General features: G+C 34.5%; 1 protein-coding gene and 2 pseudogenes across 3 annotated transcripts; 1 reads left to right on the top strand and 2 right to left on the bottom strand.

The window, feature by feature from the left end:
* The first annotated feature begins 5,110 nt into the window (after positions 1-5,110).
* On the top strand, positions 5,111-7,024 carry LOC146953602 (alkane hydroxylase MAH1 pseudogene; annotated as a pseudogene). Its single transcript, XR_015010749.1, has one exon. The product of XR_015010749.1 is annotated as an alkane hydroxylase MAH1 pseudogene (transcript).
* Positions 7,025-10,081: 3,057 nt separating this feature from the next.
* On the bottom strand, positions 10,082-12,039 carry LOC146953603 (alkane hydroxylase MAH1 pseudogene; annotated as a pseudogene). The gene has a single exon (XR_015010756.1). The product of XR_015010756.1 is annotated as an alkane hydroxylase MAH1 pseudogene (transcript).
* Positions 12,040-12,935: 896 nt separating this feature from the next.
* Positions 12,936-19,060, bottom strand: LOC146953604 (peroxisomal nicotinamide adenine dinucleotide carrier-like). Its single transcript, XM_085710798.1, has 11 exons — positions 18,956-19,060; positions 18,734-18,850; positions 18,577-18,651; positions 17,090-17,220; positions 16,933-16,987; positions 16,427-16,579; positions 16,122-16,190; positions 15,757-15,864; positions 15,560-15,628; positions 14,993-15,047; positions 12,936-13,276 (listed from the first exon to the last, which is right to left on the bottom strand). The coding sequence occupies exons 1-11, from the start codon at positions 19,040-19,042 to the stop codon at positions 13,086-13,088; spliced, it is 1,110 nt and encodes a 369-aa protein (XP_085566924.1). The 5' UTR covers positions 19,043-19,060; the 3' UTR covers positions 12,936-13,085.
* Positions 19,061-19,260: the final 200 nt, after the last annotated feature.

Genomic DNA, 19,260 nt, shown 5'->3' on the forward strand with positions numbered 1-19,260 from the left:
AATAGAGAAAGAAGAGGCTGATCCTAAGCTAAAGAAGAAGAAGGCTCCCCTTCAACTTGTGAGTCCTATGGTTGAGATGACTCCAATAAGGAAAAGGATGGCAGATGAACGTGCTTCTGATCTTATTTCAGACAAAAAGGATCTAAAAGCACAATACAATCATCAAAGAGATGAAAAGCTCAAGGCTCTGGGTATGGAAGATTGTGATAGGTACTTCAAAGAGAAATTGGCTAAAGTAAGAGCCATTGCTGGTAAGTCTACTGAAGACAATGAGGATGAAGAAATGATGATTTTTATGGAAGATGCTCCAGAAGAGGGAACTTCAGAAGTAGTTCCTCAAGCTGCTGGTCCACAGAAGATCACTTCTGAAGCTGGCCCTGCAGCTGAGGTAATCCAGATTCCAGTCACCTCTATCCCCATTTCACCTTCTTCACCATCAGTACCTGAACCAATAGAAGACACTTCTGTCTTAGACAATCTTGCTCTCCACTACTCAGGTGAGTTACCTATAGACAAATTTACCTCAGAAAAGGCCTCTGAAACAACTCCAGAAGCAACTGCTTCTGAAAATGTTGTTTCAGAAAACCCCCATCAACACACACCTGAACCACATAAACCCACAACACCCCCACAATCACCAATAGCTACCATTGACCCCCAACTCAACACTCAAACATCAACTTCACCACAACAACCACCAACTGAAATTGAACACTCCCCAGAACCAACTCCTATGGATGTTGACATCTCTCAAGTCAATGTTCAAGCCTCAACCTCTACCACACACATTGCTTCTGACCAGCCTTCATCTTCAAGCATACAAACACACTTTACCATTCCAGTTCCTAACCCTGTTCAAGATTTGGAAATCAGTGATTCTGATCTTGAAACCCTTGAACAACCACCCACAAACATCCTGGAATCTGGATATATTAATTCTGAGCTTCTGACAATCCTTAGTCAATTGCATAATCTGGTGGATCAAAGAAGGACAATTGATCTCACAAGTGCATATGAAGACTCCTGGGCATCTCTTCAGAACCAGGCAGCTGAGCTTATTAAAGATATCAAGGCTAAATGCATCAGAGTCAAGCAAGCTTCAGTCAGAAGGCTAATGGAGCATTTAAATCAGAGTCTTAGAGTAAGAAGTTCTACACTGCTCCTGGCAAACCAGCCTTTCTTCTTAGAAACGGATTACTTAACCAGAGAAGCAAGGTTGTGTAAGCTTCTGAAGAAACAGATGGCACAGCAGCAGCAAGAAGCTAGAGAAAGGGAACAAGCTCTTCTCCAGAGGCAACAACAGCTTGAAGAACTGTTGCAAAAGAAAATTGAAGAAATGGAGGAGATGAAGAAACAACAACAAACCAACCCTTAGTTGCACACCTTTGTGTTATTTTTGTTTGTTGTTTGTTTTCAAATTCTTAGTCCTTGCTTCTGAAACCATCTTGTTTTATTTTTATGCTTCTGAATGCTTACTGCTTCTGACTGCTTAGCTGCTTCTGATAATTGGATATTCATGCTCATATATTTTGATCTGTTTTATTTAATTTATTTCTTGTATACTCTCTCTTGTTTGAGTTTTTCTCAAATCTTTTTGTCTTTTATGCTTATTTGTTTATCTCATTTTTTTTGATAATGACAAAAGGGGGAGTATATGTGACAAGTATTTAAAGGCTTTGAGCCCCATTAATGACATTTGAAATTTTTGAAAACTTCTATCATTTTGACCTTATTGGTATAAGCTATGAACGAACGAAGAAGTATCAAAATTCAAGTAAAATTAATTGAACCATTCTTCTTTTCTATAAGTTAATTCTTTCAATGATTCAATTTTTTTTAAAAAAAGCTCTGATAATTTTATTGTGCGAAAAATGAATTTAATTAACCTGGATAGAACTTAGGGGGAGCTTACAAACCTCACCTTAAAGACTATCAGACTCAGGGGGAGTTTGAGCTTACAAACCTCAGACTCTGAGCTTACAAACCTCAGAACCCCAAAGTCAACTTGTTAATTAGATTAACAACAATTGATCAATTTTAAATACTTTTGTTTGTCATCATCAAAAAGGGGGAGATTGTTGGAACAAAATGTGTTTAACAATGAACCTTAAAGAGTTTTGATGATAACAAGGTATTAAAAATTGTAAATTGGACTAGCTAATATTTGTTCAAGTGTACAAGACCATAATTATAAAGTTACATCATCATTGGTTCTGAATGAGCAAATAAAGAGCAAAAGAAAATGAAGCTTAGATGATTCTGAAGGCAAAGCGCTCCTGAAGTCAAGCTGCTCCTGAAAGAAATAGCGCTCCTGAAGTAAAGCTGCTCCTGAAGAACAGTGCTTCTGAAGACAAGAGGTCCAGAAGCCACATCATCAGAAGCTGCACCATCAGAAGCTGCCTCATCAGAAGTCATTTCACCAGAAGCTGAATCTCAACTGGATTTGCAAAAGATTCAAGAATTGAAGAATTATCAATGCAAAAGCTGTCTATTGGATTTGAAAACACAAACAAAGGATTAGTGGAATTTTGCAACGGTCATTTCAAAGGTGTTTGAAGGCTTGTGCTTGCAATTTGGACGAAAGCGTTGACATTGTACTTTGTACGAATTGTACAACCACGTTCTCCACTACTCTGTTTTGTGTCCACGCTACAAGACAAGAAAACAGCTCCAGAATACGGTTACGCCTGCATAGATGTTCCTTTGGATAAGGAATGGATTTCAAATTTGTTCTTCATAGGACAACAACCAAATCAGGCAAAAGATCATTGGTGAAAGATCAAGCTTCAACAACGACTCTTTGGTGTGCTGGCAATTTCACAACGTCTCTTTCACACCTCTATATAAAGGAGTGAAGACCTAGAGATTTGGTAATGCAAGAACGCTGAACGAAAGACTCACAAGATTTTCACAAGTACCAAACCTCTGCTGAAATTGTTCTGCATTCACTTAGAATTTCTGTGTCTCAAAGTCATATCTTAGAAATTCTTAAGTCCATTGAGTCTGTATCTGATTTGTATTGTGAGCACCTCTGATTGTATATCAAGTGTTCAACCTTAAACAATTTTCTGTGTAATTTTGTTTAGTTAGGAAGTCTCTTGCAGTTGTGCTTGAGCAGGAAGTCTCTTGATTGTGTTCTTGAGCAAAGGAAGTCTCTAGCTTGTGTGCTTGAGCAAAGGAAGTCTCTTGCTTGTGTGCTTGAGCATTTGTAATCAGATATTACTCATAGTGAAATCTCTTTGGAAGTGCAAGGGGGACTGGACTACTTCCGGATTGTGGAAGGAACCAGTATAATTGCTTTGTGTCGTTCTTCTTCTTTCTCTCTCTGTTTTATTCCGCTGCATTTAGATTCTGATTATCACTTCAGAAGCTGTCTCATCTAGCTTCTGATCAGTGTATTCAGTTGTTTAGGAGAAACGAAGAATTTTTCAAAACACAATTCAACCCCCCTTCTTGTGTTTTTCTCACCTTCATATTATAATTAAACCCGTGCAATGCACGGGCTTCCACCTAGTTAATAATAATATACGAGTAGATTAATAATCTACATGTTTGCCTCTCCCTATATATACCCAAATAATGGATAAAGTAAACTCCTCATGTTTAAATAAGCCATCCTCTTGAAATATTTTACTAAATCTATGTTACATCGTAAATATTCCATTATTTCCAATGTGACATAATTTCAAAATATTGCATTAGTTATGGTGTTCAAGATATTGATAAAGAAAAATGCTAACGAGTACCACAATTTTCAAAGCGTAAGTTTTTATAAAAATTGATGCATTCAATGCATTGGAAGTTGAACTATTTAACTTTTTCTACAAACATTTTCTTAATTAGAAATCCTTAAAGAGTACCTTTAGGGTTCTCGATAGCAAGACCCATTGATAAATTGCAACTTCTAATGCACAGTTGGTTACAAGTTTGAATGTAACATAATTAATTGTGAACCAATAACGGGTCTAATCTGTGTGAATATTTTGAGACGCTTAATGGTATCAAACTTTTTTTTTTGTGGTGACCAGAGTTTGAATAACAGACCTTGTATATATTATGCATTGTCTTTACCAACAGAGCTAAGCTTACTAGGACATCAAACATCTTATTTATAACATGTTAGCAAAGAAAATGTGATTTCAGTAAAATTAAAAGTAGATATTTGGTTATTTCGAATCAAAATTTATTTCACTAGAAAAGATAACACGAGATTGGTTTTACTTCATACTTACATCCAACTTGCCTTTGAGTACAATCATTCAATGGTAGATTGTAATTTTTATTTCAAGTGTTACAACTAACTAATGTCGGTGCCCTTAAGAAAAACGTGAGTGTCAGTACCCTTGAAAAAAAACGTGAGTGTCGGTTGTGTTTAAATAAATCAAGAATGGCAATCAAATGTCGCCGAATAAATAGACAACGAGTCTTGTTAACGAATTCCTTCGTGATACTATTTAAAAATTTTAAATTAATAAAAAGATGTTATTTATCTTTTTAATTTAAGAGTGTTCGGAGACAACCGTTAGCATTCAACCCACTTGGGTTGGCCTGGTGGTATTGGCTTGAGACCTGGGAGTGTGCTCCTCCGGGAGGTCTTAGGTTCGATTCTCTCGGCTGCCAATTTGAGTATTCTCTCTGCTGCCAATTTGAGTGGTTCGATTCTCTCGGCTGCCAATTTGAGTATTCTCTCTGCTGCCAATTTGAGTGGACAAATTTAGCTTATTCAAAAAAAAACCGTTAGCATTCTCTATAGAAATTGACAAGTTGAGCTAAGTTGGTGACAACTAAGACCCATATAAGCCACAAAAACTACTAGCCTACGAAATACATTATCTATATAACGTGTTCATACATCGGAAAAAATACATTATCTATATAACGTGTTCCTCATACATCGGAAAATCAAAATATTGGTGAGTAAGTATTAATGTCCTCTACGACGACTTACGAAATACATTATCTATATATAACTTGTTCATAGGTCATACATCCAAAAAATCAAAATCTTGTGGTCCCATAAAATATCAAAATATTGGTGAGTAAGTATTAATGCCCTCTACGTAATACATTATTTATATAACTTGTTCATAGGTCATACATCCAAAAATCAAAATCATGTGGTCTCGTAAAATATCAAAATATTGGTGAAAGCGTTATTAATGCGTGTGCATATATTTGATTACTTTGAGTGTAATTTTTCTTATATTTAATTACAAATTTACAATTGATCACAATGATTTGAATATTAGAGAGTATATATATCCATCCTCTTCTTCATGATATCATATTTCAAAGAGCCAAAATTTGCATTACACGCACTTTTGTCCAAGTACAACTACCATGTTTCATTATATTACATTATTTTTAGCAATTCTCTTCATCATATTTTACAATATATGGAGACACAACAAAAATAAAATTTTACCAAATTGGCCAATAATTGGCATGCTACCATCAGTTTTGCATAACCAATCCAAAATTCATGATTTTGCAACCTTAGTTTTGAAACATCATAGAGGTACTTTTCAGTTTAAAGGACCTTGGTTCACAAACATTGCCAACTTTATCCTCACTAGTGATCCCATGAATGTGAACCACATCCTCAGCAAGAATTTCAATAACTATGGGAAAGGATATGATTTCCGTGAGATTTTTGAAATTCTCGGTGTTGGTATTTTCAATTTGGATTCCAATGAATGGAAACAAGAAAGGGCACTATTTCATTCATTGCTCAAAACCAAAAACATTGAGATATTCTATCACCAAAACATTCAAAAGAAGCTAGAGAATTGCCTATTACCATTTCTTGATCATGCATCCAAAAAAGTTGAAGTACTTGATTTACAAGATGTTCTTGAGAGGTTTACCTTTGATATTACTTCCACTTTTATATTTGGATTCGATCCTAATTGTCTTCCTTACAAGTGCAATGAGTTATCAGATATTGCTTATGAAAAAGCTCTTAGTGTACTTGAGGATATGGTATTGTGTAGACACTATATTCCGAAATGTATTTGGAAGCTACAAAAGTGGCTAGAAATTGGTCTAGAGAAGAAGGGCAAGGAAGCTAAAGAAAATCTTCACCAATTCTTGGACAAATGTATAACTGATTACAAAAGTGATGAAGATAGAAGAATATTCAAAAGAAATGAAGATGTGGATGAATCTCGTTATTGCCTGCTAAAAGAACTAATGAAGGAAAGATTGGGAAAGGGGGAAATGATTGAGAAGTATATCAGAGACACTGCGGTCAATCTCTTCGGTGCAGGAAATGGAACAATTAGTTCAGGTCTATGTTGGTTCTTTTGGCTTGTTTCTAATCATCCAATTGTGGAAGCTAAAATCATTCAAGAGATCAAAGATAACTGTCTATACCAGAAGGAGAATTTGATTACTAACTTAAGTGTGAAAGAGCTTGATAAGCTTGTTTACCTTCATGGAGCCATATGTGAAGCCCTAAGGCTATATCCTCCACTGGCATTTCAGCACAAGTGTGCTATCAAATCTGATATACTACCTAGTGGAGAACATGTTGGTCCAAATACAAAGTTGATATATTCTTTGTATGCAATGGGAAGGATGCAAGAAATATGGGGAGATGATTGCTTGGAATTTAAGCCTGAAAGATGGATATCAGCTAGAGGAGGGATTATACATGTACCGTCTTACAAGTTCATAGCATTCAATGCTGGTCCTAGAAGTTGTATTGGGAAAGATCTTAGCTTCGTTCAAATGAAAATGGTTGCAGCTTCTTTGTTATGGAAGTTTCGCATACAGGTGGTGGAAGGTCACCCTATAACCCTGCGAACTTCTATTGTCCTTCGCATGAAACACGGCTTGAAGGTCCAAGTCAGTAAAAGATGCATTTGATATAACAAAGTTGTAAGTGTGATGCATGTTGTGTCTGTCTTGTTAACCTTTTTGTTGCTGTGTCTGTCCTAGTAAAATCATGTTATCGTCAAATTATACTATTTGTGTTGCTCTATGTGTTACAACAAACGAATAAAATCCTCAATGTTTAGAATTGTGTATTTGTGATATGATATATTTAATTAGTTCCAATTTTATCGGATGTCCTCGAAGGGACATATTTAATTAGTTGTTACGCCTTGTTTCATGTGTAAATTATTTTCTAACTTACGTGACATTAAAGTTTTAACCAGGGCAAAGTTTAAATTCCGAAAACTAACTTGTCTACTAACAACTAACATTGGTCTGTCCAAGTAAAAAAAAATACACTGGCATATAATGAAACTATTTTCTAACTCGTTAATACTATAGTAGCATATGATATTGTAAGCTATGAAGCTCTAACGCAAAATAAAATTTTAGTGACACGGTGACCATCACTACAAGAAATAACTGTATTTCTGGCTGCCATAAGCCGCTGGTAAGGCCAAAAAGCCGTCAAAAAAGAAGGAATTTTGTCGGCCTTCTAAGGATCAAGGACACACCGGATAAATGACAGTCTGAAATTTTTTGGTGGCTTTCCTCCAATACTGAGAGAACTTTACGAGGGCCTGGTTCATTGGTCCTATACAAATTCTTCGTGGAATAGGAGTACCAGAATTTTTTTCTAATTTGCATGATGTATTCCTCTAATATTTTCTAATTGAGAAAGTATCATCGATCCTTAGCTACGCGCATCATTGAGCCAGAAACATGAGAAAGTAGCATCCTTAGCTACGCGCATCATTGAGCCAGAAACGATTAAATTAAAAGAAAATTTGAAGTTTGAAACACTTCTAGTTCAGCATATGGTTGACAAAAAGATTAAGGAACTTTGCAGCATTCAAATTCCATTAGTCAGAGTTAATTGGAACGAAGCTACCGGGGACACAACTTTGGAATAGAAGATGAAATGAGAGAGATCATCGTGTGATTGACCTCTTCAATTTTAAGAGGACAAGGGAAATTTCCTTACAAATATGTGAAGAAGATCCAAGAATATCACATATTTTATTTATTATTATTTATTAAATCGTCCAAAAAAAATCTCTTCATATCTTTTGATTGAAAATACAAGTCCAAATAAAAAATACCTTGATTTTCAATTAATTTAATAAGTAGAGTATTTCTTTTATGCAAACAGTCAATCCCTTAATTAAGATCCAATTAAAAAAAATTCATCACCCTTACCCTAAATAAAATTTTAAAATGAGTTAAGTTTCTGTGCTTGACACCATTAGAACACACTCTATGATGAACACAAAGATAGGCGCTGCATGAGCTAGCTTCAGGATGGCTAAGCTAGAAAACTGCGGCCTAGCGAATCCTGAGCAAGATGAAAATAACGAAACACACTCTAAACTAATAAAAAAATGAGAATGAGAGAGAGAGAGAGAGAGAGAGAGTAGGGATGATATTTTTAGAAATATGATTTCATTAAGAATTGAAAATTCACATTACAATGTCTTATTTATAGAAGTTCTACAATTGCTTGTAATACAAGTCATCCACACAAAGGTAACTAACTAACAAACAATTGTAACTAACTCACTAACTATAAAAAAATGATAGCTATGAATTACAATCTCAACATCCCCCTTAACTCATAACTTTTCAATTACCATCACCACATTATCGATTACCACAAATTTGTTTTCTTGCTTATGGTAATCGATTACCATCACCAAATAATCGATTACCACTCTGGGAGTGGCACTCCCTGTAAGCTTCAAAAACAAAATTTTGCCATCGATTACCACACTTTGGTAGCAATCAATTACCACACGCTGGTAATCGATTACATGTTGCTAAAAACTTAGAAAACTGCTTTTTAATGATTGGAAACTGGCAGAAAGACTTCAAATTTTAGTCTTTAAACGATGGGAATTGATTACATATACATGGTAATCATTTATCATTCAATTTTCCATACGAAAGTGATCCTAATGAGTATTATATTGACATGAGAGAATAAGAAATGGATAGGATATTTAAGTATGGTTTATGCTACTAATTGCACATATCAGATTATGATTAACAATATAAATCGATTATGACTACAAAATTATTTATATTTAAGTCGTTTCAGTCGAAGTTTCGCGTTAGTATTAGGCTTCGAGGTTCCGCATTAGTACTGGACTTGTATTTTTCCGAATGAAAATTATGCACGATGACAATAAAAGTACTAACTCTAGGCTGATTTATATATATTTTAGTCGGATAGTCAGAGGAATGTGTCGGGACTACTCCGCCGGCCATTCCATAAAATCACTTAGATAATGTTGTGTGATGCACGTTAACATCATTAACTGGACCATCAATATATTCCTAAGGGCCTGAATACCTTCTTTAAAGGCTTAGGCGCCGTCCAGAAGGGCTCCTGAGACTTTGGCACGCCTTCAAGAGACGTCGCCTTAACTAGCTTCTAGCAGCATCTAGAACTTTGTAAAATGACTTAAGGCCCAGCTTGCTCAGGGCTTAAGTTACGCGAAAACAAGCCCCTAGAGGACTATAAAAACACCCCTTGGGATCATTCTCAAGGCATGACAAAAACAAACTAAACCCTAGTTTCTACTATTTTACTCACTGCAAGTACATTAACCAATGAACATAATATGATATGATTTGTGATAGTATACAGACAGTGATCCTAGTTATCCCTTGATCAATATCCCTTCCGATATACAAGTTGCTCACGAGAAGGTTAAGCAAAAGGTAGCAGGATGATCTACATTAACATGTCTCGTATATGATGTTGTATTTCTCATTTATGTACCACATACTCATTATGCAGTACTTACGTATTCAGACATGATTATATTTCTTGAACAAGTTCAGACATGATTATATGGATTGTACTCGTTAGTCAATATTTATTTTACCATTGTACAAGACTTGATTGTGATGTATTTCATTCGAACAAGAATTATTATGTGTTAATTTTAATGTATCCAGCATTAATTTTAATAATCATCCTAATATTCTAGACAAATTTAGTATGGCTATTACAGATTCATAGGAATATTTAAGTGAAGACAACTTTATTCCATTTAATGAGTTCTCTAGCACAAGATAACAAAATAACATGAAAACCTAAACAAACTAACAACAGGGTAATGATAGAGCATAGTAATTTAGAGAATAAAACTGAATTTATCACTGACTTGCAAAGGGAAATTGCAAGCAATAATCCATAGCAATGCTCCTCAAAGAGTTATTCTGCACACTTCCAACATAACATAACGGTTATTTTGCAAACTTCCACTAATACTTTTGACATAACATAACTTAAATGGAAAATAAAATAACAACTTCATAATTGCTAATATAACTCACACTAACTTCCACTAATACTTCTTCCTCATCAGTGACCTATCAGATGCACCTTTTACTGACATTGACCTTAAGGCCTTCCACACGAAGAACCACCGAAACCCTAGGAGTAACAGACTGACCTTCCACCACATGTATGCGAAACTTCCATAATACAGAAGCTGCAACCATTTTCATTTGAATAAAGCTAATATCTTTCCCAAGACAACTTCTAGGACCTGCATTGAATGCTATGAACTTGTAAGATGGTACATGTATAATTTGTCCTTTATCTGATATCCACCTCTCAGGCTTAAACTCCATGCAATCCTCCCCCCATATATGTTCCATCCTTCCCATCGCATACAAAGAGTATATTAACTTTGTGTTTGGACCAACATGGTGTCCACTAGGTAGTATATCAGAATTAACGGCACACTTGTGATCAAATGGTATAGGAGGATAAAGCCTCAAGGTTTCACATATAGTTGCATGAAGGTAAACAAGCTTATCAATATTTTCCACATTTAAATTATTGATCAAATTCTCCTCTTGTGTTAGACAATTATCTTTGATCTCTTGAATAAGTTTTGCTTCCACAATAGGATGAGTTGAAACAAGCCAAAAGAACCAACTTAGACCTGAACTAACTGTTCCATTTCCTGCAGCCAAGAGAGTGAATGCAGTGTCTCTAATATACTTTTCATTTTCATTCGTTTCTTCCTTTCCCAAGCCTTCCTTCATTAGTGCTTTTAACAAGCCAACAGGTTGAATTTCGGCAACATCTTCACTGGTTTTTAATCTACTTTTATCTTCATATTTCGAATGCATTATCATTTTGAACAAGAATTGATGAATATTTTCTTGAGCTACACTGTTCTTCTTCTCTTGACCAATATGTAGCCATTTCTGTAGCTTCCAAATACATTTTGGAATAGAGTGCCTATACAATAACGTATCCTCAATCACAGAAATAGCTTTTACATAAGCAATCTCTCGAAGCTCATTGAACTTGCAAGGAAGACAATTAGGATCAAATCCAAATAAAAAATTACAAGTAATATCAAAGGTGAACCTCTCAATAATATCTTGTAAATCAAGAACGTGTACATCTATTGATGCATGATCAAGGAATGGTAATAGGCAACTCTTTAGCTTCTTTTGAATGTTTTGTCGAAGGGATGTCTCAAAAGTTTTCCCTTTGAGCAATGAATGAAGAATAGTCCTTTCTTGTTTCCATTCATTGGAATCCAGATTTACAATACTAACACCAAGAACGTCACAAATTTCAGGGAAATCAGATCCTTTCCCATAATTGCTGAAATTTTTGCTGGTGATGTGGTGCACATTCATGGGATCACATGTGAGGGTAAAGTTGGCAATGTTTGTGAACCAAGGTCCTTTAAAATGAAAAGTGCCTCCATAATGTTTGGAACCTAAGGTAACAAAATCATGAATATTGGATATATTTTGTAAAATTGATGGTAGCATACCAATTATTGGCCAATTTGGTACAAGTTCATTTTTGTTTCGTCTCCATGTATTGTAGAATATTATGAAAAGAATGGCTACAAATGGTGCAATATACTTTAACAAGGTCATTGTACTTGGACAAAAGTGCATGCTATTCATTTTTTTGTCTCTTTGAGTGATAAAAAGGTGAAGAAGAAGAAGAAGAAGAAGAAGAAGAAGAATAAGAAGAAGAAGAAGAAAAAGAAGAAAAAGGACATTAATACTACTCACCAATATTTTGACATTTTACGGGACCACAATATTTTAATTTTTGGATGTATGACCTATGAACAAGTTATATAGGTAATGTATTTCTTAGAGCGTATTAATACTACTCACCAATATTTTGATATTTTACGGGACCACAAGATTTTGATTTTTTTGGATGTATGAGCTATGAACAAGTTATATAGGATAATTTATTTCGTAGGCTAGTAGTTTTTGTGGCTTATATGGGTCTTAGTTGTCACCATCTTAACTCAACTTGTTAATTTTATCTATAAAGAATGCTAACGGTTGTCTCCGAACACTCTTTAAAAAGATAAATAATATCTTTTTATTAATTTAAATTTTTTAAATAGTGTGTCGAAAGAACTCGTTAACAAGACTCACTGTCTATTTATTAGGCCACATTTGATTGCCATTCTTGATTTACTCAAACACCAACCGACACTCACGTTTTTTTCAAGGGTACTAAGTACTAACACTCACGTTTTTTTTTTTTTTTTTTTTTTTTTTATGGATACCGACATTAGGTGTAACACTTGAAAATAAAAATTACTATCTACTGTTGAATGATTGTACTCAAAGGCAAGTTGGATGTAAGTACGAAGTAAAACCAATCTTGTGTTATCACTTCCAGTTAAATAGAGATTCAGTGAAATAAATTTTGTTTCGAAATAACCAAATATCTACTTTTAATTTTACTAAAATCTCATTTTTCTTTGCTAACATGTTATAAAAAAGATGTTTGATACCATTACGTGTCTAAAAATATTCACACAGATTAGACCCGTTATTGGTTGACAATCAATTATGTTACATTCAAATCTGTAACCAACCGATTTGTACTCCATAGATTTAGCAAAATATTTCAAGGGGATAGCTTATCTAAAGAATTCTCCATTCCATAAGCAAAAGTTGTGTATAGAGGCAAACATGTATACTATTAATCTACTCGTATATTATTAATTAAAGTAACATTAATGATATTTTACAATTGTGTTTAAATAAATTTAAACTTCTTCCACTAAACTAACACCTCACGAACAAGCTACTTGTATTATTTCTATATCGAAAAGAAGTAAGTCAAGTTAACTACTCGAATTTAATACAACTTTTTTGCTCTTATTTGCTATAACTGTGATAGCCTTAACAAGCTCCTCCTTTACCATGAATAATACAGAAGCAGCAAAAACACTCTGTACTATCTTTGTGCTCATCCCTTTATAAAAGCCTGGGAGTCCTTCATAACGGATCATTTTAAGAATTGCATCAAATGTACCTGCATTTTTTTTACATTAGAAAGATGAAATACATACTTTGACAAAGAGGAAGACAACAAACAAAATAGTTACTTCATTCCTAGATTTGATATTCGAAGATATATAACAGGAGAAAAGCCTTAGTGTAGTATGAGAATCACATGACAAAGAAATAATATGCATAAATGTAAAAAATAAAAAATAGTGCACTATATTCAGGGTATTAAAAAATGCTCCGCAGCCCCTTAAATGGATCTCAGTAATCTCGAGGGGATTAGTGTCAGTAGTTACGCGCGGATGATACTTTTAATTTACCAAAAAAAAAAATGGCAGGTGACAATGATTTAAGACACATAACATCAAAGTTTTATTATGCCTATGCAACCATAATGGAATTGACAACGAGTCCATATCAATCTCATCTGACTATAATTTTCCACAATATCATGGATTACTGTGATTTAAAACCTTGACTAAAGTTGTAGATAAATATGCAGATTATAAGAATTTTTTTAGCTTGAAATGCACGAAAAAGGGAGCGGAAATTTAGTTTTGAGTTAAAGTTTCCTTACCGTTAAGGGTATATTACATCCATAATATGTTTACAAATCATTTTAAGCCTTAATCTTTTGAAGGTTTATATGCTTTGACAGAAAATAACAAAGCTGGCTCTAAACCAATTAAAAGTTTACAAACAAAATAAAGAAATGGTTCAAAGGTTCTCAAGGACGTTGTCTAGGTTTTCTGCAGCGCAGTCAACAATATTGCGAAATTAGTAGCAGATACCATAATTTCAGCCAACAAAAAAATAAGTCCTACAAATGTAAAACTCTAATGAAATTTGAATCCAGGGAAAGGAGGAAAAAGCTTGACCAGTAGCAGGACTAGCTAGGATCACTTGATCCCCAGAAAAAGAATTCGGTCCTTGACCACTTGATCCTTTCCTCTTTCATTATCTCTAGCTTTCCCACTAATTTTTCGAGTCTGACCCTACTTGAATTGGGTCATATTATTGTCCCTAGTCAGTACTCTACTCAAAATCAAGGCATCTACCGTTGTAATGTTAATGTATTGTGTTATTTCTCTTATTTGAAATAGAAAGTTCAAGAAAATTATTAGTCAATAGTAGATATTTTATGAGAAGTAATTAAAATGAGCTTGTAAGACGAGAAGTTCCTCCAAAATGAGCTTGTAAGACGAGGAGTTCCTCCACTTATTATCATACTTTCAAGGCTTCACACCCGGTAAAGGATATCTAGAGAGCAATACTCAAATGGGTTGACAACATCTTAGAATTTTAGTTGGGCCCAACTCAAAACCTTACATATCTGGCTTGTAAGGCGAAGATTGTCCCAAACTTAATATAATTTCATTCATGCTTTATCACGTCCAATGTGGGATTCTTAACATAAATCAGAAAACAAAATTTTAAACACCTCTTCCTAATGAGATCCTGCTGTCGTGATAATAAATTAAAAAAAATTCAGGAAACTATGATGTATAATAACAACCATTCAAAAGGAAAATTAAATTTTTAAATAAAGTAAAACAGTGTGTCTCCCTTTTGTTACTCTTTTATGTACTTTGAACTTCCTTAAACAACAGTTAAGAAAGTTCAAGGTACAATGCTAACAATTTCACAACTTTATATTTTCAAGGATAGGGACATTAGTGAAAAAATATATAAAAAACCAAAGGAAAATTAAGTATTACATCACATCTATCTTAAATCAAACCTGAGTATCTTAATGAGTTATTTCCACCAATCTCCTGTTTTGCTTGAAGCCTCGACTGCAAGGAACGAAACATGAAGTAATCAGAATCAACTAGCATACGTGAGAGTTGACGGTGTCAGTTCTATGTGTTTTTACACTGAAGAATAGTTATTTAGATACATACTACTGCACAAAAGACTGTAACAGACAAGTTTGTCAAACTAGAGATTCTCAATGAACTCGTTTTGCCTAAGTAAACTTTATACTTGACTCAGACTAAAAGAGTCTACCTAATATTAAAAAAAACTCTTGCACATAACATATAGACTTAGAAAATAACTTCGAGACAGAAAAATTTGAACTACATAATTAAGAAAAAGGTAGCAACTCAACATAATAAAACGAAGTACTTGATATGGTCAAACTACATGAACGTCCAAATATTGGAATATCGACAGGATTTCTGCTTTACTAGTTGAGAAAGACGTCCAAATATTATGAACTTAAGATTTCTAGGTAAGGTTTTATAATTTTTACAATAATAAATACTAATTGACAAGAAAACGAAGAAACCATCTAAGAACTTACCTTGACAACTAGCAATGGGTATGTTGTGACAGTAGCTCCAAGTTTTGCTATTGCTCCAACCAAAAAGACCTTTTTGAATGACAAGAGGATTCTTACTGATATACACAACAAGAAAAATATATAGACAAGTGACATCAAACAAATTAAAATGTTCTCCTAACACATGATTTCCACTTGTATTTTAAAGTATTCTATACCTCTAAAGCAGTTACACTCGTGTCCCCTTGCTTCTTAGCAGAGCGTTTTGCCCTTAGATGCTTTAATGAACTCTCGTAAATCATAAACTGGATCGATGGATTGCATACCTATCATGAAAATTCTCAGTCTTGTAAAACTGATAAACAAATATTATATATTAACTGAATCAGTGCTGTCAAATAGCGGTGCTACAGAGCTAGAGTGTGGTGGAATTTGAAAAAATCGTTATTGTTCCGCCATAGGCTATTCAGTACAAAATCTTGCCAAATAGAGGCATAGCGGTACTATAACAATGTAGCGTAGCAGAGTTTGTTATTGACAACAATGAACTGAATATATCAATAAGATGATTGGTAAAACTAACCATAATTAGAGCAGGGATGACACCTTTCCAAAATCCAACTATACCGGCTTCATTATATACTTCATTAGCCTTTTCATCAAATCGAAATTTCACATTAGCCTTGATAAAAGTGAAGGAACTCATGTAACTGCAAATGTGAATCGACAATCTTTGGTATACTATTCTTAAAAGTACTATGTAAATTCCGGTGTAATCTATTTTTTTATTACAATGGAGCAAATTTAAATTTCAACGTGAAAGATCATGGATGTTATTGAAAGAGGTAACTTGAAATTTCAGTTTATATTAAGAAGCAAGAGACTTACTGCATGTATAGTCCCAAATGGTTTAGGCTTTGTAGAATTCAGTTTTTCCAACTTTTCTTCCAATGTTGAACCTACTAAGCTACTCTCAGAAGCAGCCTTCCTTAAAGCTTCTTTCTTTTCCTCCAAGATTTTTCTTTCTGCTTGAGTATGTGTCTAGAATCCAAATATAAAATGTCATGCGTAACCAAGAATGGACTTAAGCATGGATATATAGTTTGTGGTAACATCGGCAAAAACAGATTATGGCTAGCTTGTTTTAAGCATTCGAAGTTTATGGATAGTGTTGAGTATGACTCCTATTCACTTATATAGAGGGAAGATGAGCATAGGGAAGCAAATGCCTAATAGAAAAACAACTGCAGCCACTGTATTGTCGGGTACATAAGAACGATTGGCTGAATTTCATGATCAATCATTCTGTTCTTATGTAGTCTACTTACTGGTTTTCTTTCTATCCAAATTTAATTATAAAATAGTCCAAAAGTTGACAAATATGAGAAATGCACCTGCATTCGAGTCACGAGAACCCATATTGGGTTTGTGAACAAAACATTCAATGACCTGCATAATAAGATTATAAGAATATGAATGAAATACTTGGGATTCAGGTTCACTGTAACATATAGAATATAACACTTCAAATGAAATAGACATGAAAATCACCCGGCAATAGCAGCTACAATGAGCCAACCGAACATTCCAACAGTACCATCTCCATATCCTTTGACTTTCCTTGCAGCTGCAATAGCCACAGCCTTGTTCTTGAAAACTTGATAGAAGAAGTAGTAAATTCCCTGAAAACATTGACAATTAAGCATTTAAATGGAAGCCTAAAATCCCAAACAAAAGCACATCATATTGTGTTTTCTGGCTGTTAGAAACGAATACTCGTGTTTGTCTCCTAGTATTTTTCGTTTAAAGTTATGCATGCGCCATAAGAAACCTTTAACAGCAGTCAATATGAATCAGGGGGAGTACTAAATGGTGTGTGTAACTCAACCTTACAAAACTGACTTATAAGATGAGGATACTTATAAACATATCTTCAAGCCATCGTTTATCCAATGTGGTGGGACTCTTAACACACGCCCCTCACACCCATAACTAAACATCTTGAGCATGACAGATTGCAGAAACACAGCCGTTCCTACGAATCCGGAGGCTCGGCTCTGTAAGTGAAAAGAGGCTCGTAATAAAATAAAAACGTATTTTTTTTAAAAGAACAATGTTCCATTTAAATTTTTTAAAAGATAAATACAAGGTGCCCTATATATGCGATACGCCCAAAGGTGAAAATCACTACCCTATACATGAGGAACCTCAAACCACCCTCCCAAAAAAAACACCCACCTAACACCAAAAGCAAGATGACCCAATTCTAATAGGCATAAAACGAAACAACAGAAGAGGAAAAAGAAATCAAGTCAGGGAAGAAGAAAATGAAAGTCTGATGGAGTAATGGTGATGGAACGCGTGATATCTTAGAGAAAGACTATCTTAGAGAAAGACAATAAGGAAATATTTTTTTTAGTGAGGTAGTACTTAGTAGTACTACTGGGCTATAATTTTTTTTTTTTTGAGGCCCATACTTTATGGAGACCCAGTTCCATTGAGCTCTTTACACACCCCAAGGTCCGGCCCTGAGCAGAAACCTGATAGGCTCTGATACCATGCCAAATTAATCTTCGATAGGCTTTGATACAATCTTAAAGTTTGTGGTTAGGCTTAACACAACCAAACAAAAAGTGGCTTATGAGGTGAGGATCACCACCCTCACTTATAAACACTTGTTGAGGCCATATCACTAACAATGTGGGACTCTTAATAAACCCCTTCAAGCACATGAATGGACATCTAGAGTGTGTCAAGTGACCCGATAGCGGAAGCTTATTAGGAGGTGATCCAACAGTTCTTAGATATCCACTCATATCATATCATCTTAGAATTTATGAGCTGGCATAACTCAACCTCACAAAATCTACTTCTAAGGTGAGGATTTCCCCACTTAAAAACATATCTTCATGTCATCTCTCATCTAATGCGGAACTCTTAAACATATTTATTACTAGTATGAGACAGAGGGAGTATTAGGATAAAGCCTAAAGCAACTATTGGGTGCAGTTTAGATAAAAACACTTGAAATGGATAACCTGAGAAGCAGCAGTTCCAAGAAGAGAAGGCTTAAGACCACTATAGAGTCCACCCCAACCTTCATTTCCAATAACCTAATAAAGGGTCATAACAAAAACAATCAAAATATCATAAAAACAACCAATCAAAAAGAAATGAAACAAACATAATTTTAACCTGAAAAATCTGAAGAAAAATGCCAGAAGAACAAGAAGAAGCAGTAGTTATTGTGTTGGAAGAAGAACTTTGCTTGTTCCTCTTAAGTGTTCTCTCAGTTTGTTGGCGTGTGTTTACCTGAAATATGAATATTGCAATGAAATATAATTGGTTGAAAATGAAGCTTTAAAGAGTGCTACAACTACAAGATAACTAAGAATAAAGGAAGAGAGTATTGGTTACAGCTTGAAGTGGATAAGTTAATATTTGAGCAATGATTCCACCACCAGCACCAGCTAAACCATTTGCTATGGCGTTTGACTCTGACATGATGAAGTGAAACTGTGTTTGGTTTTTTTTTTAGTTTATCCAATTTCTTATCGTTTGATGTAAAAGTGGGACAATATTTGTGTTCTAACTGTAACTAACTTACCTTGTAAAATATTCTTTTTTATCCAGTGTTTTGTTTGGTTCACGGATAAGACGAGGAGAGGATATTCAAACTTTGTATGGTATGGGTAAGAATCATTTTTTGTATTCTTTCATAT

The sequence above is a fragment of the Medicago sativa genome, chromosome 1 (assembly GCF_051527215.1).
Source record: "Medicago sativa cultivar Bolivia chromosome 1, Bolivia_mono, whole genome shotgun sequence".
NCBI classification, from domain to species: Eukaryota; Viridiplantae; Streptophyta; class Magnoliopsida; order Fabales; family Fabaceae; genus Medicago; species Medicago sativa.

Excerpts from the sequence above, each read along its gene's own strand:
- LOC146953604 (XM_085710798.1), bottom strand. The coding sequence starts at position 19,042 with ATGTCAGAGTCAAACGCCATAGCAAATGGTTTAGCTGGTGCTGGTGGT. Across the intron at positions 16,580-16,932 it reads TTCTCGTGACTCGAATGCAG|ACACATACTCAAGCAGAAAG; the intron begins GTGCATTTCTCA and ends TTTGGATTCTAG. Across the intron at positions 15,629-15,756 it reads CGAGTGTAACTGCTTTAGAG|GTCTTTTTGGTTGGAGCAAT; the intron begins GTATAGAATACT and ends TCATTCAAAAAG.